The sequence below is a fragment of the Nothoprocta perdicaria genome, unplaced genomic scaffold, assembly GCF_003342845.1.
Source record: "Nothoprocta perdicaria isolate Ctin4 unplaced genomic scaffold, notPer1 scaffold_1, whole genome shotgun sequence".
In the NCBI taxonomy this organism is placed as follows: Eukaryota; Metazoa; Chordata; class Aves; order Tinamiformes; family Tinamidae; genus Nothoprocta; species Nothoprocta perdicaria.
This window is the reverse complement of record NW_020454093.1, coordinates 13643273-13670099: the sequence shown is the minus strand read 5'-3', so window position 1 is coordinate 13670099 and position 26827 is coordinate 13643273. Positions and strand designations below refer to the sequence as shown.

At 39.9% G+C, this 26827-nt stretch overlaps 1 protein-coding gene across 3 annotated transcripts in view; it reads right to left on the bottom strand.

Annotated features, from left to right (window-relative positions):
* Positions 1–26827, bottom strand: part of LIFR (LIF receptor alpha) — a 49593-nt gene that overhangs the window by 6319 nt on the left and 16447 nt on the right. For all 3 annotated transcript variants that reach the window (XM_026037886.1, XM_026037894.1, XM_026037900.1), the window contains exons 3-19: positions 22135–22289; positions 21334–21454; positions 19187–19338; positions 17881–18044; positions 16968–17142; positions 16535–16804; positions 14625–14754; positions 12547–12710; positions 11177–11322; positions 8688–8853; positions 8475–8545; positions 7851–8064; positions 5283–5462; positions 3622–3723; positions 2198–2365; positions 1413–1574; positions 362–455 (exon numbers count right to left, since the gene is read on the bottom strand). In XM_026037886.1, coding sequence (XP_025893671.1) covers positions 362–455; positions 1413–1574; positions 2198–2365; positions 3622–3723; positions 5283–5462; positions 7851–8064; positions 8475–8545; positions 8688–8853; positions 11177–11322; positions 12547–12710; positions 14625–14754; positions 16535–16804; positions 16968–17142; positions 17881–18044; positions 19187–19338; positions 21334–21454; positions 22135–22216 — 2561 coding nt within the window. In that variant the 5' untranslated portion in view covers positions 22217–22289. The remainder of the gene's footprint in view (positions 1–361; positions 456–1412; positions 1575–2197; positions 2366–3621; positions 3724–5282; positions 5463–7850; positions 8065–8474; positions 8546–8687; positions 8854–11176; positions 11323–12546; positions 12711–14624; positions 14755–16534; positions 16805–16967; positions 17143–17880; positions 18045–19186; positions 19339–21333; positions 21455–22134; positions 22290–26827) is intronic.

The following is a 26827-nucleotide window of genomic DNA, read 5'->3' as shown; positions in this document are numbered from 1 at the left end:
GAAGTTGAGGATCAAGTGTCTACCTGGCTCTTTGTGGACAGGTCAGAAAATACAAAATATCACCAGCCTATTTACACTGGGCACTATTTATAGACAGTGCTCCCTGGGAGACAGGCTCCCGCAACCCCTTTTTTGTTGCATTCCTAACCAGCTCCAAGCTCTTTTCAGCTTCTCTTCAACTCAGCTCCCTCCTCACATTCTACAATCTGTTTTTGCCACCTKCTCTTAAGAAAAAGCCTGTAAACCTCACTGACATCTCTAGGTATTTGGAGAAAACAAGAGAGTAATGCAAATCACAGAAAACTCTAGCCCTGAAGCAAACACATTCAGGAGAAGACCAGAACTGAAGGCAGGCGTTTACCATTCTCTCTTTCTGTAGCAAAAGATACTGGCCACTACTCCAAGCAGCACAACCACTGCCACTGGGATGAGGATTGCAATGATTAATCCCACAGCTAGAGGGGAGAAAAGGAAAAAAATGGTAAAGACATATCCCAAGTTACCAGGAAGGTTTATAGTTTTTGCATCATTCCCACAGACCAAAGACCATTTAATCTAACAAGAAACTCATTTAACTGTGACTCATACCATATACTTCCCCTCCACTAGGAGAGGAAAAGTCTACCAGTAAGGGGATTATTTCAAGGATAACTGCAGAAATCAATAGATATTTCTCTCCAATTGATTAATTGAAAATAGCTTGTGTGCAACACAAGAAGGATTGCCATGCAAGGYCTGTTCTCAGGAAGCACTAGAATCACACTTTCAGGTTACGTGAGGAGGCCAAATCTCTGGTAATGGCTCTGCACTGCCTTTTATCTATCTCACAATGCTTCTAATCCCCAGAGTTTACTCCGACACATTCCCACCGATGTTAAGGGCCTCAGGTTTGATTTTTCATATATCTTCATTGTACCCTGATGTTTATTCTTCCCTCCACATGAAATATTTTAAAAAATTTTTCTCATCCACCAAAGTCTGTCTCTTTTTTGAGTTTGCTTCTGTCATGGGATTGATAAAGCCGAAATCAAAGCAGAGAGGCATCTGTTTATAATTCTAAAACTGGTAAATATTTTCATAATGCATTTCTTCCCACCATTTATTAGCAGATATTCATCATGGGAAACTTGACAAAAACAACTAGCTGTTTGAAAAAGCTGGGACTCCACCACGTCTASGAGCAGCCTGAGAGTTATTTTTCTTGCATACATTTCCATGAACTACACGGTAGCTATAACAGGAATGTTTTCTTGCAACAATTTTTATATCTAAAAATAAATAACTAATCAAAATAAAAACGTAGTCTGTAAGCCCAAACTACTTGCAGGGACAAAACAAAATAACCTCAGCTTTATATACATTGTACAGTGCCTGTGCTAAAGAATATTAATAAAYAGAGATATCCAACTTACAATCCTCCTTTGTTACCACATAGAGGCTATTTGCAGGGCTCATCCCACCAGCAGTGTAGGCTTGTAGGTCCAGCTGGTAGCTTGTTTTGCCTTGAAGATCAAGTATTCTCAAAGACTTCTTTGTTAAGTCAGTGATATTCTTAACTTTAAGTTCTGGATTCCCTGTTTGTTTGTGAGGAGTAAGAAAATAAAACTTTGTAAGAAGGGATTCTCATAGACAGCCTTGACATAAGCAAAAATTTCTTAAAGTCAGCATACTGAGCCGGCAAAGTAGTCTTTGGAAAAGAAAGAAATGGAGAATCCCAAGAATGCGGCTTAGCGGTGCAGGAGCAAACAATATAATATTTGTGTTGCTGTCACAGGCTGTTTTTTACACTCAGGTTTGCCTGTCATGAACCTGGGTTCACTTCTGAGCTGACATGATCTTGTAGGAGAGGGATGGAAGGATACACCTGATTAAATATAGCCTACCCATAACTGAGCCCGTGTGTCTGTACACTGGGCAGTGTGTCACACTGTCACTTAGTCACTGCACAGCTTCATGGCCTCGGTGAGTCACTGCTTTCTCTGACTTTTGCCTTATATTAAAGAATAACTGTGCTACCAACGCAAAGAACTTGATCTTCCTAATGCCTTTGCCGCATACCAGGCACTAATCCTGTCACTGAGTAATGCAACTGAACTACAATTAAACTTTCTTTTTTCCCCAGAAAAAGTGAAATTTAAGTATTGGAGAATAAAAAAACGCTTGAATGGGAAAGTTACAAACTACAGATTTCGCTTACCTGATTCTGAAAGCCTAGGCTTTAAAGCGTCTTTTTCACCTTTTGCAAAGGAAAGCTGATATCCCTCTAGAAAGCCCTGGCAGTCCTCAATAGGAATGTCTTCCCATTTTACCAATATCGAATCTGAAGATGTTTCTTCTACAGTAAAATTTGGTGCACGTTTTGGAGCTGCAAGGAGAATTATGAAGGAGAAAGGTAGTAAGAAAGCACACTATTATTAAATGCTGAATAATATAATTAATAGAATATACAGAGAGAATAAGATAATACAATAATGTAAATGTTGAAACAATTTTATTTCAAGGCTAGTACGTTCGGCTCCTTCCTGGATACACTTCTCTCATTCTCAAGGACATGTAAAAGAACGAAGTAGGTGGTCCTACAAAGTAATCAGGATATCTATCTCCTTATCAGCAAATACTGCAATATTCTTTAGCAGTGAAGAGTGAAGCTCAGTGAAAAAATTTCCTTAAACAGCCTTCTTGCTGACACATGTGCAATATGCCCCTCTTCCTGCAACAAACCCAGAAAGTTTGCATAAACATTCAGAGCATGTAAGCTGAAGTGTTTAGGTTTTTCAAAGCTTTAACTCTGTGACTACATTGCTTGCATTTAAATTAAACAAAGCTCACATTCCTATCAACGAAATCTATCTCTGCTTAAAAGAATTAGTTCTTAGCAGGCACTGCAAATCCTTATTCCAATATCTAGATTCCACCAAAAATACCACTGCGACTGCGTAGGGTCACATAATAGGACATCGCTGACGTCTGTCACTAATCTGTGACTGTCTATCAAAGTTGAATTCATGTTTAAGAATGCATCTATTTTGTCTTCAGGGCTATTCATCCAAGGCAAGCAAGAAGTTTTAGAATATATCTATGATCTTCAGCAAAGTAAATAAATTTCTCAAATCCTAACAAGCTTCTTTTCAGTATGGATTTTCTCCTTTACCCTGAAATTCTCTAGTCTTTTATCTTGAAGTTTACAGTTCTGTTAAGAAACCACGTGAGAAACCTTCTTCCAAGAAACCTTCTTCCAAGTTTTTGATAAAATTGCCCAAATCTTATCTTCAGAAATAAACAAGGACATATCTATGGGCTCAGGTTATGTGCTCAGCTTAATTTTCCAAGCAAATTATTCCACAAAACCAAGTTAAACTTCAAAACAAAATAATCTAAGAAGTGCAGCATTTAATTGGCAACATTGTGGACATCTCTTAGAGTTACCGAGCTGTACCACCTGTGCTCAGAAGTTTACTTTGACTTGACAAACCAAGCAAAGTTCCATCCCCTCCTGGGAAAGCGACTTTGTGGAAGTCGGTAGCACCATTCTGTTTTCATTCTTCTATTAACATTGAATTAAAAATAGGCACACTTACAAATTCCACCTTGTAGTGATTCTGAACAACAAGGTAAACTTACGCAGCTCTTTCATGTACCCAGTTATGTTCTTCAGTAACTGATATCCGCTGGATTTGCAGCCATACAGTGAAAAGTTGTATCGCACACCAGGTCTAAACAGTGCTGCAACAGAAAATTACTGTTAAGATTTGGCTTGGGAAGAATGATGCCTTTAGCTTCCAGATGATGCACACATTTTAAGTACATACTCAAAAAAAAATCATTAAATCTTAGACCACAGTGTTAGGTATCAATACTATTCTCATTTGTAATTCCTATAAAAGCTATGCCATCAAACACAGTTTAGAGGCAGTAAGGGAAAAAAAGATAAAAAGAAAAGAAAAAAAGAAATGTAGCTCAGAGCAATTTCAGTTCTAAACAAATAGAATGGAAAACAATCTACTGGAACTGCATTAAATTGCTCTTTCCATGAGGAACCACAAATTGCAAAGTTACAGAAACAATCCCTTTTGTTGCCTCTTACAGTACTTACATAGATCCTGCTTACTCAGAAATACAAAACACATCCTTAAAACACAGGCCTATTACAGAAACAGCGTCAAAAATAATTTGGAGAACTCTCAAAAATGATACTGAATCACTCCAACAGTGAAATCCAGGTCCAAACTCTGACGCATAAAACTGATATCCATCAAATTGATTCTCATTGCCCAAATTGCCCATTTTTCCCCCTAAACAGGATGCCACTGTGACCCACTGGAGCAGTCAAGGGGGTTTCTGCAAGAGCTCAGGTCTAGCCTCAAAGATTCTCCTTGCAGCACTTGGCACAGGGCTGGTTTGAGCCCTCGCAGCCTGGTAGCTCCAACAATCTGCCACAAGAAACATCCCAGCAAAGAGCTCAGGAGGAGATCAGTGCATCCCAGGACAAAGCCCGTGTTGTCTGCGCAGGAAAAGCAGGCTAGAGCCAATGCAAACAAACCCAACATGGATAAAGAGTTGTAACCACATTACGAACAACGCTATTGCCCCCTATCATAATCCCCATGTACACAGCTCCAAATTATTTTCTTTCATGGAGACTTTATATACTAATCTCTTCTAAAAAGCAAACAAATACCCTTTTCAGGGAGCAGCAAAAAATCCAACATCTTTCTCGAGAGCTCTCTTTCCTCTTCCGTTCCTACTAGTCTCACCACAGCTGAGTTTCATTTCCCTGATCTGCCCACCAGCATCTAGAGACCTGGAATGTGCCCCGTTCCAGGAAACTTCAATTGCTGACAGCAAGCCAGCACAAGGAGGTCACACTTAAAAATATCTGCCTCATGTACAAACAACAGATAAGTCTCCCCTCTGTCCCAGGCAGCACGGTTTATGTTTAGCATCTGAATAAAACTCAAAGCTCTATATTAACCATTACACATTAGGAAGTTTTAGGAAGTTTAGGGTTGGATGACGAAGCTTTTAGGTGCAGTTAGAAAAGATCATTTCAAAATAGTTAATAAAATAGGATAATGACAATCAAACCAAGATGGAATATTTGGATTTGGCAGAGCAGCATAAGAAATCAAAATAAACACAACACCAAGGGGAGGCTCATTTATATACACAAGCACACAGCAACACAACAACCTTTGATCTATACTATTGGAAATGTTCTCTTTTTACTTGTTGTTCAACCTCTGAAACAGACAGACTCACAAAAACTTTCATTTCTGCCTTACCAGATTTTATCACTGCATTTGTTGTGTTTGCAGGAAACTTCTGCCAGTCCACGCTACAGGGCTCATCCCCAGATGAATGACACCATTTTACGATGTAGCCACAGGTCACGTTGGGGTAAGAATTCCAAGAAATATAAATTCCATTCCCCAGTGCGACGGCGCGCTCCGTTCTGACATCGTCTGCGACACAAACGACACAAAAGCCCCATGAGCCGGCGGGCAGCTATCTGTGCCACGTGAAAGCCTCCCGGGCACGGCGCGCGGCCGCTGCAAACCACGCTAATTTCTAAGAAAAGTGGCGCGCGCCGCCGGTGCCGTGACACCCGGTGCACCGCTCTCGGCTCCAGAGCTTTCCGGAGCGCCGGGATCAGACGCAGCCTGCGGCAAATCCCGCGGCGCGGCTGGAGCTGCAGCGCAGGCCCGGCCAGGGAAGCACATTTTCAAGGTAAGCATTTCCAGCAGATGGTCGTGTTCAAATCTAACTTGACACCAATTTGGCAGGAGCCCCCAGCTACAAATTCCTCCTGTCATTCCATCAAGGGGGTTGCTGTGTGTTTCTTTAGAAGTCTCTCTTATCCAACCGCAGACAATTTTTCACCAAGGATCAACAGCAAAAGACAAGTCCCCAGTGAACTTTGTGGAGCCTGCAGAACACCAAGGGTAATTAAAAAAGAAAAAATCTYTGCCTTCAGTGGTCTTAAAATTTTTATTTCTGCTTTTATTTCTGTTATTAAAGTTTTAGCTGCCCTTGAACTCATGAGATCAGGGACCAACATGTCATTCCAGTAGTTTCCCTCTATAGCTGCCTGTCAGGAGGGGTCCTGGAGAGCTCATGGATGTTTTCCAAAGGCCACTGCAACAGCTGTGGGCCTCATGACAGATCTCCAAAAACAGTCTCAGGGTTTCAGTTTTTCTTTTCCAATGTTCTCATTTATGACCCCCTATGGAGTCAATTATTTCATGTCATTAAAGCCCTACACCATGGGGGGGCTGAAGGGAAAGGGCAGTTTTTTAAAAGGCAATGTYGTAAAAACTTGATTCTCACAGCCATGCTGTGAATGTTGAAGGACTGCACATTTCTAAACATCACTAATATATACTGAAGAATTTAGTTCTTTTCTTGTTTGTTCATAGCAAGACAGATACATAAAGTTTAACAAAGAGAAGTCCAACTCCAAAGGTACTTTTAATACTTTTCCCCTTGCAAAAAGTTATTATATAACCATTGAAACCACATTTCTGTGGTGCTGAGAATTTGCATGAAGAGCATCATTACCTCAGCGTCATTACTTCTAATGAAACTGCTTCAGCTTTTCTATTTACAGAAAAGATTTTACAGACAAGGAGCACATATCCTCTAAAAATTTTTAAGTAAACCACACTGAATATTATTTCCTGAGCCAGAAGACAGGAGATTCACCCTGGGCAGTAACGAGCAGTGTTCTGTATTCTGCTTTTTGGTGCATTTCTGCTACCAGTACTACCTCCTGTAACAACAGAGCAAGTGGCAGACAGATTACACGCCCTCAGCTCTCTACAGAGCACTTTTCAGAGGCAGTGACAGAGGAATGAAGGCAGAGGACCCCCTGCCTATTTTCAGTTTCCATGAAGCCTCATCAGCAGATCTCAATCTTCAGAGCCACTGCTCTGCTACAGATCCAAGAAGTACTTGTGTACACAGGAAGCAGCCAGAAAAGACTGTTTGGGTACAAATGTCATGCAGTTCATTGAATGAGTCAGATTTCGTGTCTCCAGTCAGTGACTCAGATAATTCCTATACTACTTGGGACAAAAATCTTCTAGAATACAAGTTGGGTAACACCAAGGGGAACCTCAGACTTCCGCGAGCTCTTTCCAAGTGAAAGCTGCAAATGACTTGCAACGCTCCATCTGCCATCATCCRTCCCACACCACAAACTTGTATTAGAGACCTCCACAACTCCCAGAATCTAATTCTCTTTTTGCTCTAGAAGAGCTATAAAAACATTTTCATGAAAATCATTTTCTGTCTCAGCTACATCACTTCATAGATACCCACAGCAAGCATGACAATGTTCTAATTGGGAAGCTAAGTCCACTTTCTTTTCAAACCCCAGCTTCCAATACAAGGAGGCAAATGCTTTTCCAAGTAGTCTGAATAATATTTATATAACAGAGAGCTCAGAATTACTGAACTGACAATTTCCCACCTAAGAAGGCACGCAACATGCCCTCACAACCATATTTTGTTTCTCTTTATTGTGTACAACATTTCAGTATCTCAACAAGGAGACAGAGAAACAAACTGAGCTCCCCAAATGTCACAGACCAATCAGTGTCAATGACTTCGTTTCACCCTTGTTGCTCCTGGGAAGCCTCCAGAGAAGTGCAACACGGCTGCAGACACTGCACTCTCTCAGCTTGGTGACAAACTGCACCAAAGTGAAGCAACACATGTAGATGTGGATGGGATGAAACCTCCCAAACCAAAGCAAACAGAGCACGCATGTCCTTATTTTTCAATAAACAAGCTTGCCCAGGTACTCTCCAGGCTGAGATGGTGCTTAGACCTCTGCTGCGAGCACTCACCGCTGGGCAGTTCCACGCTCGTTATCTTCGTAGGGGGAGAGGAACCTGCGTGATTTTTGGCTACAACGCTAATTACGCAATCGTTTTTCCCAAGCTTTATCTCGGTACTATGTGACGGTTCGGTGACTTCTTTATACTCCAGCGGCGTATCTAGCAGGTAGCACGACACTTCATGAGACACTATTTTTCCATTGGCTTCGGAAAGGGACAGTGGCTATGAAGCATAAAAAGTGCATAAGAAACAAAATGGAAAAAAGCAGAGGGAGACATAGGATTATAGGAATCTAACGTATAGGACTGCCAGGCAAAAAACACAGCAACTCAAGTGTGATTTTAGGAATTAACATCCAAGGTCCTAATTTCTTATTTTTTATGTAGGGCCTTTTAAAAATTTAATTCTTCAAGTGAAATTCTTCTCAAATCTATAATACTTCTTTTTAAATATAGAACTGAAATAATATTTTCATTTGGGGAAAAATACTTGTCTTAACAAATGATTCTAAAAAGTTCAGAAATGTAATCTTATTTACTGACTGTAAACTTTGCACATTTATAAATGTGTAATGAATACTATTTTGCTTGACTGGCTGATATAATGCTTAAAAACTTTAAGTTCCTATCTACCTTCCAGAAGATTTTTAGACTTCTTCCAGAAGGACTTCTCTCTCTCCAGACATCTGGTCCTCTTACAGGTGCTGAGGAAAAAAAAAAARTATTTTCGTGAGTTGCATAAGAGACAATTTAACATCTAACAATCAAAAAGACAGCTTCCCTTTCTGTAACTTTTAAAATGGCTTCAGAAGTTCAATATTTTGTCACCAAACTAAATAGACTTACGGGCTTCGAGCGTTGTGTATTGCTCTGCCCTGCTCCAATCACTCCATCTCCAGAAGTGGTCAGCAGCTGAACAGCGCACCTTGAACTGGTATTTGGTATAGGGCTGCAAGGAATTCAGCTGAGCCAYGTAAGTTGAGAATTTTCCACCAGGCATGGAGATGTTGTGCTGTTAAAAAATTATAAAAAATTGACACAATTATTTTTTTCTCCTAAATTATGCTGAAAGTCAACACTTATAACGAAAGCGACATATTTTCCTAAAACACAAACAGAAGCCTAAAACACAAACTGGAGACAGTCTGTAAGAGCAATGTACTTACTAGAGTCTTCTTAGTAGTCCCATTTCTTTCCAAGGACAATATGTAAGTCTTACCCAAGTGATCTCTATTCATATCTATTTTACAGCACTATCCAGTCTTGTTATTCTTAAAATGGTGCAAGTCTCGACAGTATTTCAGTTTCATGCCTACTAAAGAAACCTTTAGCCTGAGAATATATTTTATTTCATCTAATTATATCACACGTGCGTTACCGTTGCCAAGAACGAGACTCCAAACAATTTTAAGCTGCAGCTAATTGTACATTTCTAAAGCCAAGTAACAACTTGAAAAACACCAGACAGCCAACAACATGGTTCTCACATGGATGGAAAAGCTTCTGAAAACATCCCCGAAATGCCATCCAGAAAACTGTAACTTCACAGCCACTTTTTATTACAAAGGACTCTTGGAGTTTTTTGTTTTGTTTTAAATAAAGTAATCAGGGACAAAACAAAGCTGCAAAAAGTTTACATAAACTTGTGTGCTATATTCCAAAAGTCTCCATAATGGAGGGCTCTGATACAGATGCAGGGAAGCAATTTGCAGTGGCAGCGCAGGACCATCTCCCAGTGCCCCAGACAACTGAGGCAGAGCTCAAGAGCTAAGAGGGGCCCCAGACTTTGTCCCATGGGACTCGGGCTGGACAGAGCTGTGCAATCCCACCTTTGCTGGCAATTTCAGCTAGCTGAGMTGGAGGTGAGTGAAATATCAGTGTWCGCSCTCACTGCTGATTGCTCCAGGAGCAGTAACTGTAGGAGCCAACAAATGTAAACTGTGGATGAAAATATGTCAAACTACTATATCAAAATCCAGCACAGCTCATTTGTCAGAGCTCTTATAGTTATATCTAAAGCCAGTTCCTTCTGTTAATTCCCAAAATAGCTATGATTTTCTTTGCAGCACTAGTCTCAGGGTACTACTAAACACACTTGATTATAGAGAAAATTTAAGAGCTTACATACTCTGTAAACAGCGTGACAGTATTGTAAAAAACACTCTAGATAGAGCATGCATTAACCACCACCCCATTATTTTAGGGACAAGGTATTTCATCATCATGTTCAGTCTCACTTCTGTGGCTGGACTGACACTATTCAAGGCTTTCCCTGGTAAGTAACTAACTCTGACTGAGTAACAGAAATCTGGTTAAAAACAAACCGAGAAACAAGTTTTCTAAAAAGCAACCTTGAAGGTGAGTGTATTCAAATAACCAATTCAGGCTATGCTGTGTGCTCCAAGACTGGGTACTTCAGTGTGAGCTTAGCTGGGCTGGTCAGAGATACAACACCTGAATGCGCAAACACAGCGTTGGGGGTAGACCCGGGGCCAACTGGTTTTGGCCATCGGGCTTCCCCAGTGAGACTGATCACTCACACACCAAGTTAGGCAGTAAGAAAGGCAAGGATATATTCCCACCACCTACACTCAGCATCTGAATCTGGTGTGTAAATTAATACCCTAAGCAACTCTGACAGTCAGTGGAGTAAGTACGCAGCTCCAGTCAGCGACACAGCACCAGGACAGTGAGAATCCCACATGCTGGAGAGCTGAACTTCACCCAGAAACAACATCTTCTCTCCAGATGTAGAAGCCTTCACGGGATTGCCTACTCACATGCCCAGTGGGAGAATCTGTCCCTATCCTGTCTCCACAGCACTGACACATGAGCAGGTTTAGCAGCTCTGCGACACAGCCACATGCATGTCAACTACTGACAGCAAGCAGCTGCAAGGTTCTCCAAAGGGAAAAAGAATATATCAATGACAGATTGCAAGAGGCAAGGAGAAACTACCACCATGGAAGCCTGCGGAGCAGCAGCACATCATGGGAATTAACACGTGTTAGCACAGCTTGCAAGGAGGAGGACAAGGCACGAAAACTACTATGCAAAAGGTCACTATAAAACACTAGGCACCTTCTCAATGCACCAAATAATGTGCTTGCTAAATTGGCTGTTCTCTAAGTTGTGTAATACTAAACAAATAAGACAAAGCAGAGAAGAATAAATTATATCTCTTCTAGATTTCAGTAGACGGATTTATAATCATTACTGCATTAATMATTTAGTAAGATCAGAATGAAGCCAAGAAAAGAATGTCAAAGTGTTATTAATTCAGTAAAAAAGATTAACATTTGAAGAAAACAAATTCCATTAAAAGCAATACTTACCAGTTTTTGCTCAGAGTGACCACTGCTTATTTCAATTTGACACAGAAGCCGGATCTCAGTAAAGCTGCCATTTATATACCAGCGCAGACGGACACTTGTAGAACTGTTCCCAGAAGCAAATAATTTTTCTGGAGTTTTTGGATGAACTTAAAAATTAAAAGGGAAAAAAATCCCTTTAGTTCTAAGAAAAAAAAAAAACTCAGAAAAATCCTGATTTTAAAAGTGCCAAGAGAATCAAAAGACAAATAAATTATCCGATTAGCAACGAGGACAGCTGGTGCTGCTGGTGTTCTCATGGCACTTGCAAGCAGTTTCATTCCTGACGCAATTTTTAGTTATCAAACAAACAATTCACTCAAKGCTGAATGTTACTGACATAATGGCATCTGTGGTAAGAAGTTGGTGGTTCACAAATACATTTCACCTTATATTAACTTTATAAAAAAAAGGTGTAGTTACCTAGAGCACAGGAAATTTCAGAGGACTACAGCGATACACAAAACTAACCCAAACTTGTTCACCATTAACTTTTAAACTTAAGAATTACCATCTGAAGACTCAGAAGGGTAGGACTATTTAACAACCTCTTCCTCCCTAAAACTCTCTTTATGCAATGTTTTAAAGCTAATTGTAACTAATAGAGAAAATCCTCAACTGCTACAATTGACCCACTTGCCTCTAAGGAAATGTGCATTCTGTGTTGGGAATTGAGTTCAATGTGTTCACTGAGGTTAACAAAGGACAGAATTCAAATGGGAAACAGCAATCATACTTGCTGAATGTAAAAATTATAAACTAATTCTGTTAATTAGTTAATAATTAACAGAAATAAATTAGGACCTGTGATTTTTTTTGTCAGGACTCATCTTCTCCCTTTTCCAAATTGATATTGGGGGTCAAYTTAAAGATACTGCTTCAACAAAGCAGATGAGCACAGGATCACAGCTGCAATAGTATGCTATGACCTCTTAATGCTGCTGTCCTAGGCTCCAAATCCTGCAAAAATAAGCTTGTAAGATCTTTTCCTATAAGCAGGCACTGCAATATTGGTTCATAACAGTTCACAGTTACATAAACAGTTCATGAAGTTACATCTCAAATTTATGATACTTAGGCAGTAACACGTAAACAGCCCTTGGCTACTTGCTAGATCMCAGCAGCATTTAACCCCACAGCACTGTATCCATGCAGATGTGTGCTTCACAAGTCATGTCCTAAACTTTCTTAATTTCAAATTACTGAGCAACACAAAATATTGSTGACAACAAAGAAAAATAACAGTAGACACAGTATGTTACAGATGTGAACTCAAAAAAATGGTCAGCATGCAGTAGGTGGATGTTTTTGCTTTTGTAATTCTTAAGTCTTACCTCTCTGAGTTAAATCAACCAAAAGTGAGGACTCTGCTTGCCCAATAGGATTGGAGACACCTAATGTGAAGCTGTAGGTTTTCTGATCAGCCAGCACTGGGAAGCCACATACACGCTCTCTGCTCATTTCATTTACTTCACATGAAACGTTTTTCCCAGATATTCTATGAAATTAAGTGGGGAGGACATCAACTTAATTTTTGAATAAGACAATTTCTATCAACGGTCTGCAATCTAGACTTAAAACACAGTAAAACATGAGGGGTTCACTGACGAGGTTTACAGAATGATTTGATTGCAGATGTATATTTAACACCTTAATGCAGTTAAACTGGCATCAGTCATGACTTGCCCTGCTCTCACATGAAACTCTCCTCTTCCACTAGCATTACATTTCCATCCTCTCACTTCTCAAAAGCCTGGAAAACAGGTAGGTCCTGTAAAACTACCTCACAAGTCACAACTAAGACTGATTTGAAGTATCTTTGTTCAGATCAGCATATATTTGCATGTCAAGTATGTCATTAACTGCTTTCTGAACTAAGCAGATTGGTCATATATGACATCCTTCCATCAACCCTGTCAAATCTAAACTAYGGGTTATCATCTGAGATACTTCCACTAGTCCCAGGCATTTCCAAAGCAAAAGCAGGAAAGGTGGTTTGCTAACAGCCAAGACCAGAGTTTCTAAACGTAAAAAAATAAAGTGTGTATATATGTATATGTGTGTGCGTGTGTGTGTATATATATATATATATATGTGTGTATATATATATATATACACACACATATGTTTGTGTGTATATTAGAATCTGCATAAATTTTCACTCAGCAGCAAAGATTTAATTTTTTTCTTGGGCAGTCTTGCTGTATTCCGGCTGAGCTTTGAACTCTCTCCACATCATAATATCCATTTCAAAAGYCCAATGTGGCACAAAAACAAGGAGAATATTCATCCAGAAATGCATCACATTCACCTCCTCACGTTTATGGGCTCAGCAAAACAAATCTGAACTATATGCTCACATTCATGATCTAAAAATGTACAGTGGCTAGAGCTCCTCTCTTAGATATCACTTCTGTTTCCCCCACCAACTGTACCCTAACAAATGACTTTTAGCAATAACATCCGTGACTATAGCTCCATCTTCATTTGCTCTGACTTGCTTTAAAAGCCACCATTAAATTCCGTTTTCCCTCGGTTTGTGTGACTCAGGCCTTCTGGCTCTCTTCCTTGATTGTTGCTTTGGCATTAGAGGGAAGCCTCCTCACCACGCCAATTTTGCTCTCTCCTTGTCCACTCCTAATCACAACCACTAAAAAATACCATCTGCCAGTGAAATTCCAAAATGATGATTCTTCACTTTTAGGAAGTCAAGCCTTTTTCCTAGGCTGTAAACGGCCTAGCATATACTATGAACCAAGGGGACAGCAGCTTTCATTTCATTCTGGAGATGGCGCCAATGTTGTWTGTCCTTTTCAGTATTTTCCAGCTAATTTATATTTCATACTTGTTTTGCACCACACAGTTCCCAACGCTGGGAGACAGGGAAGGGGAGTAGGCTTATTTCTGTTCTTCCCAATGCTCCCTACCAGCATTTTGCAAATGCTCCATGGTCTGTCTCACACTGGTTTCTCAGTGAGTTTCTGTCATGCAGAAGCTCAGGAAATGTCTGAAAGATGATCTGTCCGAGGCTGCACACAAAAATAAGTTAATGACTCTCCCTGTAATCTCACATTGGTCTTACCCACCTGTTGGCAAAAATCTGATGCACTAAGGTTTTATTTTGTCATGTGTCCATAACAGCATAAGTCTTCAGAAAAGAAACACAAAAACAGAAACATCTTCAATCCCCATTGCAATATTGCAAAATTAGGCTGGAGCTGGTTTTGGACTTTAGTCCCATCTTCAGTTCCATGAAAAATATCAAACTTTTGAAAATAAACAAACACTTTAGGCTCTAAAAACTGATACTATTTCATTTAAATTAGAGGCAGGCTTGGAGCAGTAAGTCAGYGACAGCAAGATATATATTGAAGTTCTATCTTTTCCTCTTTTCAATGATGAATGGTTTTACCTTTCCAGTAAACTGTACTTTGTTCTTCGTTCTCCATATAGTCCACTGGGTCTGCCTGGTTTCCAGGTACATTTTATTGTGAGAAAGTTGGATGTTTCACAGCTGAGGTTTTGAGGTGTATCAGGGGCATCTGTATTACAAAAGGCAACCAGAAGAGTTAAGAGTGTTTTTCCCATCCTAGTGCAACAGTGAAGCTGCCCACTTCCTGAAAGCATCACCATTAAGAGCTTTTCTGCTAGGTCTAGATTGCGTGCCTCACAAGTATATGGTAAAAATTACTCTCCAACCGTATAAATAATTCAAATTAAACACATGGATAACTATTAACAGCCCTAACTGACTAACACTTGACTCTACCCTTCTAAGTGGGTGGATAATCTGGTAAATCACATGAAAATATGTTCACAAGCTGTAAGCTCTGGAAGGGTTTTACTAAAACTGTGCCAAGATACTTCCAAAATTCTGAGTGTCAGTTTAGCTGCTGAGCGATCTGGGAGTGCTGTTGGCCATGCGTCACACGCTGTGATGTGCCAGCTTTGAATTCTCTAAGCAAGTCATGTCAAGGAGAAGTTCCCTTCAGCACAATTTCCACCCTGTATTTGGGAGCTGAAGCAAGTCCTGCACCGCTCATTCCCATCTTTCCTTTTCTCCTAAAGCTTGTCCTTCAATCTTGCACTAGAGCACTGTTAACTGCTTTCCTAGAGAAGATGCTCCCAGCATAGACAGGGCAATCATGCTGATGTTAGGCTGTAAAAAAGCTGTTCTTTCAAGACTCATATGCTGTCACCCAAGAGGTTGCGTTACAATATCAAGTACCTACACCGAGAAGGGGCACTACTACAAGAGGCAACAGTAGTTCAAATTAGGAGCAGCTGACCAAAAAGAGGAGCTTGCCAAACCTAGGGTACCTAAGGTATGCACATTTGGGGAAGAAGTGATGGAGGACTAAATGTTTCATCAACAAGAGCATCCTTACAAAATCTCTCACTTCCCACTAACTAGGTACTGCGAGAGGAAACACTGGCAGTAAATACACTTTACCATACCACAAATCTTTGAAAAATGCTGTATGGGAAAACAGTGATTAAGCTTCACTGCCCCCAGGAGGATTGTTGCTACTTTTGTTCACTTGCTTACATGGAGAGTTCTCCAATAAAAGCCCACAATATAAAAAGGGCACCTCAATGAGACTCCCAAAAAAGCTGGATTCCTTTTTGCATTTGCTATCATACACTAAATATGCAAAGTCAGTGACAGGAGGCCCAGGCTGGAATTAGAAACAAAATTTCAAAATAAGTGTAGTTTCTCTTCTCCTTTCCCTGACCCCCTCAAGGATCCTAAGTTCAAAGGTGGGTGTTTGTAAAGCGAAACACTTATTCCAGCGGGCAGCTATTGGAATAAGGCAATCCCCTCGACCACTGCTGCACAAAACATGCAGAACTCTGAAGTAACCAATTATGGGAAAGAAGAACCAGATACTTTCAATAGCTTGTTTTAAGAGGTAACTATATCTGGAAGACATTTCTGAGGCTTGCAAGGTTACACAGAAATATAAACAGTGACTTAGTATCCTAAATATTTTAACAAAAATATTAAAAGAATGTTCAGAAGATTTTCCAGGAAAGATGAATAGTCAACAGGGTTCCTTTGCAGTAATGAGCTCCTAGAAAGCTATTGCCCTGGATGAGGAGGATCTGCTGCTGCAAATGTAACCGTTTTATTGTCTTCATTTGACTGACGGGTAAACAAATGTTTTCACTCATAAATCTTGCTCTTACTCTTCCTCTTTCCAGGACAAAACTGGAATGGATGTGAATACAAAAGGATGGAAACTGAGAGCAAATATTCAAAGCCAGGAGTCTCAATACCAATCTGATTTTTCTAAGGTTAACAAATGTCATTATACTTACATCCTACAAACAAGACAGTTCCATCCATCCCATCTTGGGATAGTGTGCATACTACATTTGTCCCACTGGCATCTGAAGCAGTGGCATTTAGCACCCTGATTGCACTGCTCCGACTGCTCAGATGTATTAATGGGTATATTTCTGGTCCATAAGTCATCTGTTGGATCTGTTGACCTTCTTCGTGGACACAACAAATTGTCACATCTGAACCTACTGCCACCACAGTGTCCTGAGGAAAAACCCCACTGCCATTGGGCTCAGTATCTTTGCCTATCAAAGAAGCAAAAGCAGAAAACACATGAAAAGAAAACTCATGAACAGCTTGCTTTTATAAATCCAGTATATGTAAAAACACAGTGTTTGCTTTTATAATTGCATCTCTGTAATAAGCATGGATGTCAAAGTCCATGTGATGTCAAGCAAACAGACATACCAGGAAGCTTTGCTACTGGGCTCCAGTCGCTCCACTCCTTGTGGCCTACAAAGTCAGTGATATTAACGTAACAGCGAATCTTTGCGTAGTGCGATGTACACTCCAAAGGCATGTCCGATGTCCAATTCCAAGAAAGAATGATGTTTTCATGGGTCAGTTTTGAATGGTAAGTTACCTACAAAGTATCCCCCCAAACACCAAAGAGAAAATTTAGGAACAGTTGTTAACAAAGATGCAGAATCTTGCAAGTGTCAACAGATGGGTGAATTAATTGTGGCAAATCATAAAATCCTGACAGATGGGCATATTATCCCATCTAATATTTTCAGTCGCTAGGTGAATTTACTCAGAAAAGAGCCTAAGATGCTAAACAGCCCACCAACCAGGTAGACTATCAGGCAAAAATGCCAGAGGGCAGATATCTGAGGGACAGCAGGCAGCTTGCAAAAAATTTCAGAAGGTATATGTCGCATCCCAGTACTCAGGGCATCTCCCACACAGGGATACGCTCCAACTTTTGCAAAATGAACCTCCTCCTTCTAAATTTTATTCTTAGGTCATACTTTTTTCTTCACTTGCAAAACTTAGAGAACAAAGTTAGAGACAGACCTTAGAAAATGGAGACTGCCATTCTCCTAATACTGGCTTAATTCATGACACCGCATAGTGCCCTCAGGATAATAAAGTGATGTATATATCGTGTCTATAAAATGCTTAACTAACTTACTCTCCAAACTTAACAGAAAGATACCTACTTGCATCATGACTATGCTCAGAATCTRCAAAGCTCAATGCTTTGCATCATTCTGAACTTTCTTCAAAAGACCCCTTCAAAATATTACGGGGTGCRTGTGGGTAAAAGATAAAAACATATATATATATATAGTTTTTGGAAAAAAAGGAAAAGACCTACTTGTGCTACTTTTTCCATTGTTTCTTTACGGAGTATCTCAATCTGCCAAAATGCATCCAATCCATACGGGAAGACTGATCCATTATCACTCCACTTCAGATTTAATGTGTAAGTTGAAAAGTCAGGAGTTAAACTAAGAATGCGTGGAGCGAGTGGAACGAATGCTTGAAAAGAGAGAGGGAAAAAGAGCCCATATTCAAGCCATTAGTCAGCAACATCAGTCCTACAGGTGTTTCATAGCCACATGTCTCAGCTCTGAACTGGCTGGTAGCCATACAAACATGTAGGTCAATGTCTGTAATTAGCACTAGATAGGCTCTGTCATTACTTGAATGGGAAGGTTCCCAGGAAAGCACAGGCGCTGATGAGTCACTAAGTGGCATTTTCTTCTGCCATTTGAGCATGCAGATGTGTGAGTAACTGATCATGAATATGACTCTTCAAAATGCATTGCAAGGAAGGCATCGTATTACCTTTCACAACCTTCACTCAATGCCATCAAGATAAGAGAACTACAGTTTAAGTGTACAAAGGGATACAGGTAGGGAGGAGAAAGTAAAAGTTCCAAAGGGAGAAAGGGGTTTTGGAGACCAGCAGGAAAGAGTGAAGGAGGAAGTATAAGCCACAGCAAAAGCAGCAGCATGGAGAAAAGAGAGCAAAAGCAAATGGTGGAAGAAGTTTGAATGAGGCTCTGTAGAGGAAGATGAGGAACATGATGAAAGTCATGGCAATGACAGGAACAGTACAGAGATACTATCTAACTAGAAGTGTCTCTTGTRTGAGTGGGCGGTAGTGAAGCAAGAGACTGAGAACCCAGAGAGGGTTATGGCAGTTCAAATAGAGTGGGGTTGCTGCAGGATAAATTCTGTTTTTATTTTTTTTTCAGTGTGTCATTCATCCAGCTTGGGTACCAGCCAAGGGGAAGCTCCAAGAGCCTACAAAGTGCTGAGCACAGGCAGCACTCTACCTGGGATAACCTGTGAGGAGGCCCATTCTGCTTGGAGTCAGCAAGACATCCAGTATGAACTGCACGCATTTTTTAGATAAATGTTAGTTTCTGACTTGCTCACAGTAAAGGAGAAGACAAAAGCTACTGAAAAGTGCCATAAGTGGAGAGATTTTCTTTTCTCCAAAGGGGGAGAAAAACAACCTACTGCATATGGCCAGATGCATAGGGACTCTGCACATCAACATTTTACATTCAGGAACGCTGCCACAGAAAATGGCAAGCACATACACTTCTGGAGCATGTCTTAACAGTGATCAGATAAAGACCTTATATACACATATAAAAGCCATTACTTACAGACGTCTTTCCTGTGAATTGCAAATTTTTTGGTGGCAAAAGCAGCTCCATAAATGCTGTTGGTGGTTATTGTCACAGTGAAGGAACTGTCCGTGACTGGAATCTCTACTCTTTTCTCTCTAGTTTTGATGCACACTGGAGGGAGAAGGTCACTGAAAAGAGAGAGATTAGGTAGGTATTCCAGCTAAGAGGAAGATGAGACATTCCAGGACATTTGTATAACACAACCTCTATGTAACACAAGAAAGGAARCTCCGTGTCAAGTCTGAGAAAGATTACAATTGCACATGCTTTGGTTAATATTGGATTACCAAACATTCCCTTTTCTTTCAAGTCACTTTATCATAGTGGTAGACTTTAGGTGCATAATGCAGCTCCACAGTTGGTAAAAGAACACCGCAAAGTGATAAAACATGACTTTTTAACCAAAAGACACATTCCCAACCCCAAGTCACCATGAATCARAATTTCAAAGTAAGCAAAAAAATCAATAAAACAAAAGCCAACAGGACCCTCCCCCTCACATTTCTTGACTTCCTCTCCCACCTTTTCAGAATTCTGGAACATGGATACAACCATCAAGTTTTTGTCACTCCATCACAGAAAAAAATAAAAGAAAATAATTCTTAGTTTCCTTCTGATACTCAGTTATATAAAAAGATGAGGYGGGTGGAAGAGAGAATCATTCAAACAGTGGTCAGGGCAAGGTGAACTGGTCTGTCTGAAGGTTGCAGATCAATGTAGAACATAATCAAAAGGTCAAGTCCGTTTGCTCATAATCACTGATATGTAGCTAGAAAGGAAAATAGTTTGGAAAAATCCAGATCTTCCTCTTGGGGGATGAAGGGAGGAAGGAAAGGACAGAGAACAACACCAGACTTCCCGTGGAGGGACTATTACTCACTTAACAACTGGAACAGGACCTGGAACTCCTGTCTGTTGAAGTCAAAAGCTTCAGCTGAACTTTAAAGATTCATGCAAAAGACTGCACTAGCGAAGGCCAATGAAACCTGAGTGCTCAGAAAGTCTGCTGCTAATCAGTTACAGCGATGCCATTAGAGGACGTCTGAGCAACTGAAACCCAAACTCTCTTTCCCTAACGGATAKCTGAGCTAAGTCAAGCCCTATCTGAGCTAAGCCAAGCCCCCAGTTCCAGTGTTATTTCTGGGAGTCAAGCCTGTTCTGCTCTGCTAAGAAGGAATAGCAACAGTTACCTGGTTATTCTTGTTAAGAGGACAGAATCTCCCAAACTGCACTCCAAAACTCTGCCTACATTGTTGCATATACATATTTTTTGTTGTATAGAGATGATAGTTGTCAACACAAGCGGAACTAAACACAAAAAAAGTCAAGCATGTAGGCAGAAGAAGTGCAGCCAAATCCTAGGACCCCAAGGACAAGTTAGAGCTGTCCAAGGATTTACAGGAAGAAAGACAGTACAAATAACTGGACCGGGGGCAGATTCAAGACACAAAAACTCCATAGCACATAAGTATTTGGCAGATCCATAGCATGGATTGCACATGTAGTTCTCATTAGTGAAAAATATATTGAAGATTTTTCTTTTTTAATGTTTTTTGAAATTTTTCAACTCTCATGTATTTTGGAAAGGCTAGTCTAAATGTGGACTCACTTTCATGCTTCCTCTGACATAATGATCTCCAGACAGATTAAAATTTATAAAGGTTATAAGACAACCACCAAGAGATTTTTTATGTTTTTCCACATGTGAATCTCGACACTTATGTCATGTATTCTACTGCTTTGGCCCATAACACCAGGATTTGCTTCTTCCAACTATCATTTCCTTTTGGAATGAACCCGGTATGGAGATGTCCCTTATGAAATCTCTGAGCAAGAGCTAGGCAAAAACACAGAGAACTCTGAAGAAATGAGAGCATCTTCCAGCCCTTTGAAGAGAGCAAGCAGGAGATTTTGTTTTGGATAATTGTTAGCATGAACCAATACTTTGCCAGAAGACCTGCCATTGCCTGAGTTAACAGTGCCTGAGGAGAGCACCACCCATGGATAACTGGCTGGGACATGCTGGAAAACAATAGGATCACATATTCCACGGGAAAGGACTGAGGAATAGCTAGACTTTCATCACAGGTTTACAATTTTCAGTTAGGTGTAYGTGGACTTACCTGGTGGTGTAACAAAAATCAGTCTGTCCATATCTTCTTCTGGAAGATACATCCCAAGTACAGATCATTTTGTGTAAATCGTGCATTATACATTTCAAATTCTGTGGTTCCCCTGGAGAACCTAAAGTAGGATAAGAACTATACAGTTACATAATGCAAGTCAAAATTGACCAACTGCAAAACAGGTGTTTGTGCGCATACCAATAGCCATTCTTTTACCATTTTACTKCATGTATTTTTGGCCAGTATCTTAAAAACTGATGAATGATTTCTGTGCCTGATTACAGAAAGGCAGACATTGCCAGAAGTACCCTAAAATTAGATTTATATTCATGTACCTAATCACAGGCAGCTATTTCTTTCCACAATATCCATTTGCTGACCTTCCTTAAGAAGCAGGCTTTGGGCCAAAGGTAAAACCACAAGCCTTGATGATGAACTTAATGAGCTTTTTGCTCTCCTTCACTGCCCCACACCAAGGGCAATTAATGACAAGAGAGCAATTATTGATAGCATGTCACAGGCAGCTGAGGTCTACAGCAAGAACACCTGAAAGCAGATGTTCACACAGAGTATGCAGGTGACCACAGTCATGCTTCAGGGAATTTAAGACCCAGCTTTGTCCTGGTTTCCAGAAAACAGAGATCAGCCTAGTAGTACCACTAACTCTAGGATCTTGTGGGACCACAGAGGTGACAATTTTTGGAAGAATATATATTAGAAATGCAACATAGCTAAATGGTGTCGGTTAATAGACTGCAAAGAGAAATTAATTAGTGTGCCATATCAAAATACACTCACCTATCTCTTGACTACATATTAATCTTGTTAAACATAAAATAGCTAGTGCTAAAACACAGTGAAGGCTTGAATTCTTCCACATTCTTTTACTGTGTGTTTTCAGAATGGCAGCTTCAAGCAGGAATAAACATCATCTTCCAACAAGCTGGTCAAGTCTAAAATAAAAACAAAAATACCCTTTGAAATCCCAGAGCTGGTCCTTCACAAACATGAGTKTTTGTTCTATCTCCTTCCTTTTCTCTAATACTTCCCTCAGGCCCAGTAACTTTTTTAGTTTCTCTGGCAAGCAAACTTAATTCACTGTCCCAACCACTCCTTGATGCATACTTTTTCAGTGAGGTATTTCACAGATAACCTCAAGAATCACACACATGTAAAATTCAGTTGTATGCAGACCTCCTTCAGGGCTATTTGAGGCCAGAACAGGATAAACATGGCAAGGTGCTCTTCTAAAAGAGTGCTCTCCAACTCGGATGAAAGGTCATACTCACAAAGTGTCCCAGGTACCATGAATGCAAATTTCTCCTGCTACGGACTAGGGCTTAAGGAGAAAGGAGAATTTGCTGGCTTTTCTTTCTTCCCTCCTCACTCTGCATATTGTTGCTTCTCAAGGTTATAAGAAGCCTGAGACAGTGCAGAACTAGACTTGGTAATCCAAGACATTCAATCCAGTGTTAAAGTATGATTTATGGAAGAAAAAAAAGCCCAAAAACTCATAGCCATTTTCTAAGTCTGGATTTTTGTAAATGCAAATGTTGATCTTATGGTAAAAAACAGTTGGAATACGAGCTACAATAGATGTTAATGTGTTCTTTGAAGATCAGTCAGTTGCATGTTTTTCAAAGTGAATCTCCACTGCGCAGCAGGATCTGGGGAACACATTCGGTTCCACCCACACATTGACCAACATCAGGCTTTGCTGTCAACAAGAAAGCTGCAGCCTAAAGCTCAGCCAGGCTCGGATGTGTCATCCCCAAATACACGAAAGGCTTGTGCCCTCCCAGAGACCATAACCATCGTGTAGCACTGGCCGCTATTACACTGACAAACAGCAAATGCAGGGACTTTTTTACATAACAATACAGCTGAGCAAGTCTCTCTTACAGAACAGTYTTCTAAAACTCACATTTTGTCCAGGTTACTTCTTGTAAAAGAAGTCAAAAGGCTCCTGACCTTGTCTTAGAAGTTTTTTTCAAAAAGCTAGACATATATCATGGTCAGAAAAAAAAGACTTTGTCTAAAAGCCTCCTTAATTTTTAGGATGCCTTCCTTGAATCACTAGGAAGATGCTTCCTTGTCACTACAGTTAAACCCTGCCTTATTTTCTTCCTTTTAAAATGCCTCTGTGATCACAGTGTTGGGAATACCCCAAATATTTTTCTGTCTATCACCAATCTGTTGGTCCTGTGCTAGGATAAATTTATCAGCTCTACTTGCATAATCCGGGCTATAATACAAAGGGGCTTCTTCTCTGTTTCTCTTGTTCTGCAATATTAAAACTGAGGAAAAGGCCCCATCAACATGGGACTGAGAAAGGAGCTAAGTAAAAGCTGGTGTTACCACTGGTAGAAAARAAGATACTTAACAAAACAAACCAAAACAGAGTAAATAGCCTTAATAACTATTTCATCTACGTCATGTTTCCAAGTCAGCTGAAAACTCATTAAAATACATACTGATTCATCTAAGCCAGACTACATTACATACATAAAGATCTTCTTTTTACACTTTCCTAGGCAATAATATCAATGTCTTGTAACTTGTTAAAGACCAGGTGTCAAGGTTAACAGGTCCATGTTGAGGTCAAGATGGATTAAGAACCTGTCTGCCTTTAAAATATAACCATCTCATGATCAAAAAGCACCACTGCATTTTGGTATGTCTCAGGGAATTTGTAGTAATGAAGATCTTTGACATTAGAACCAGGTTTCAAGTTTGCTGGCAAGCCTTTAACTTTATCAAGAATTTGAAGCCCATTTGCATTCTTTGGGAATTGCACGAATAAAATGACTGATTTCCACTGGATGCATAAACGTAAATTATAACCGTTTGTGAAGAACTGAAGTAATCAAAATACTTCAGAACTTCAAAGTAAGTCCATTTCTGGTTTGCAGGAAAGCCCATAACCAGAATCTTAAGTTTCACATCAAAATTAGTTGACATTTAACAGAAGCCAAGGAAAGGATAAAAGATGGATCAAGCACTGGCAACACTTAAAGCAAAGCAAACTGTGCATTGTGAAATTAATTAAATCTCAAGTCTCTCACCTTCACAATACATTTCTATACAGGACTGTGCAAAACCCATTTGATTATGCAAAAGACCAAGTTACTGAGGTAGATTTGGCAAGTGCCTGTGTATGTGTGTGCTTCAAGAAAACCTTCTATTTCTATATAAACAGTACTGAGTTTACTGACTAATCCCTYTACCATGGAAGTTTTAAGGATAAAATTATAACAGTGGATTACAAGAAAAGAGAGACAACTGAATTCTCATAAATAATTGTAAGAACAATTTTAGCTTCTGTTTCAAAGTGAGACAGTCAGCAAAGGGAACCTATGTGCTCTCATTCAGAGCATGATGAGCATCTTGTAAACCACACGTTTTCGTAAGAAGCGTAGGCTCCTTGGCTCTTGTTTTCTCACATATAAAAAGTGGGCAGTTCAGACTCACGTTCTATAACTAAGTCAGGAAGATCCCCATTTTTAGATCTATTTTAATTATAAAGTTACAAAATAATTGAGTTAAGTTTAAAATAGGAAGTTCCCTTTCTGTGGGTGAAAGTTGCCTTTCATCATCTTAAGAACAACACAAACAAGATGAGGGAGATTTCCTTATTCTGAAGGAATAGGAATACGGGGTATATTATCCTCTAGGTAGAACTACTCTTAAGATGGCATAGGACAATATAAGAGTTAGAGATATATTTTAGGGCGAGAAATGCTCAGGAACAAATTAGAAGAAAGCCAAACTTTAACCAAGGCTTGCTGGAATGGAATAGGAAGAGTTGCTACCATGTGCAAAAGTCTTAAAGGTTGCAAACCTTTTATAAGAGAGAAAAAAAAAAAGAATAAAGAAAATATGAAGGTCCCAAGGGATCAACCCAATCTTTCTGTCAGAAAGAGCCACTACAACTAAATCATTTCTAACAAAAGCCTGTCCAATGTGTTCTTAAAAACTCACTGATAGGGCATAGGGCACCCCATAACAATCTCATCTCCCAAAGCAATCTATTCATGTCTCTTCACTGGCACTGTCATTCTGTTCCCAAAGAGCTCACAGCTATTCCTTGTTCCATTTTAAGAGCATTATTTGTCCTATCTCCAGCAGGCAAAGTAGAGCTTATCATCTTCTCCCTTGCAGCAACCTTTTATACAGAAAATGACTGACACCATGTCTCCACTAGTTCCTCCCTTAAAAACTCCAAATTTTTCTCACTATTTCTCAGACCAATTAATCAATTTATGATCAATCCTGCAACACTCTCTTGTACCAGACTCACCAAGTCTGGTGTCCTCATCTTTGACATATTTCTTCCCCAGAYGCCTTGAATAATATAAAGCACAATGAAAGACTTTTTCTAAAGTAAACCTATGCACAGTACATGTTTACACATCCCAGGCTGTATTTGCTTTTCTCTCAACACTCCAACTTGTTGACTCATTTTCAGCTTGTGATCCAGCTGCAGATCTTTCTGTATAAAGCAGCCACATAGCTATTATGCCAGGTATTTCAGACTCCAAATCAATCAAATGATCTGCAAACCTCTTGATGTAGTGGGAATACAGTTGAATAAGAAATTCATTTTGAAGAACTTGCCTGAAAAGGTCTTTCATTTCTGAAAACTTAAAACAAGGAAAAAACTCCCACAAACCTATGCTAACGAGCAAACACATGTGTATATTCAACAAGTACTTACATGCAAAGTAATAACATACCTACAGCAAAGGCATGTCAAGCTTCAGTACATAAATGCCCACGTCTAAGAGCAACTGCTAAAAATAGGATTCTGTAATAACTCTGTTGAAAGTGACATTAAGATGTTTAGGATTCTGCTCATGGCCTTGGGATGTGCGGAGGAACTGACCCTTCTCCCTCTGGTTAGCAAGAAGTCATTCTCAATTGCTTTTCRTGCAGTTAAATTAACGGAAGAGCAATCAGATTCATATCCTTAATCACTGAAGCCAAAGGAAGGTGACTCTTGTTTAAAGCAAAATGAGAAAAAGCATGTGCACGCGCACACACTCACACGCACAACGCAGCCTTGAACAGCTCCGCTCAAATTGTGGACTTTTTAATTACTTTTTTTTTAATGACTTTTAAAGATGCTTCGATGCATACAGTGCACCTAGTGGTGGATCAAAGAGAGGAGGAAAATACTCCCWTATTAATAAGGTGTGCCTAGGAAAATATCTGTGGACACCTTTCCTTCAAACCCTGGCAGCTGTGAACAAGCTTAAAGATTCTGAGAGAAGCTGAGAAAAGAAGCATGGTGCTACTAGTGGGATGGTGACAACCTCCTTTCCCAACCTCCTTAGGCGTAACCTTTCACACCAAAAAGAGGAGATAACCAGAAGCTCTCCTACAGGCTATGTTTTGGATTGTGTATTTCTTGGCCTGATTCCTTCATATCTTTTTCAGAGTATAGCTGACCAAATGCTTGATTCTGTTAAAAAAAAAAAAAAAAAAAAAA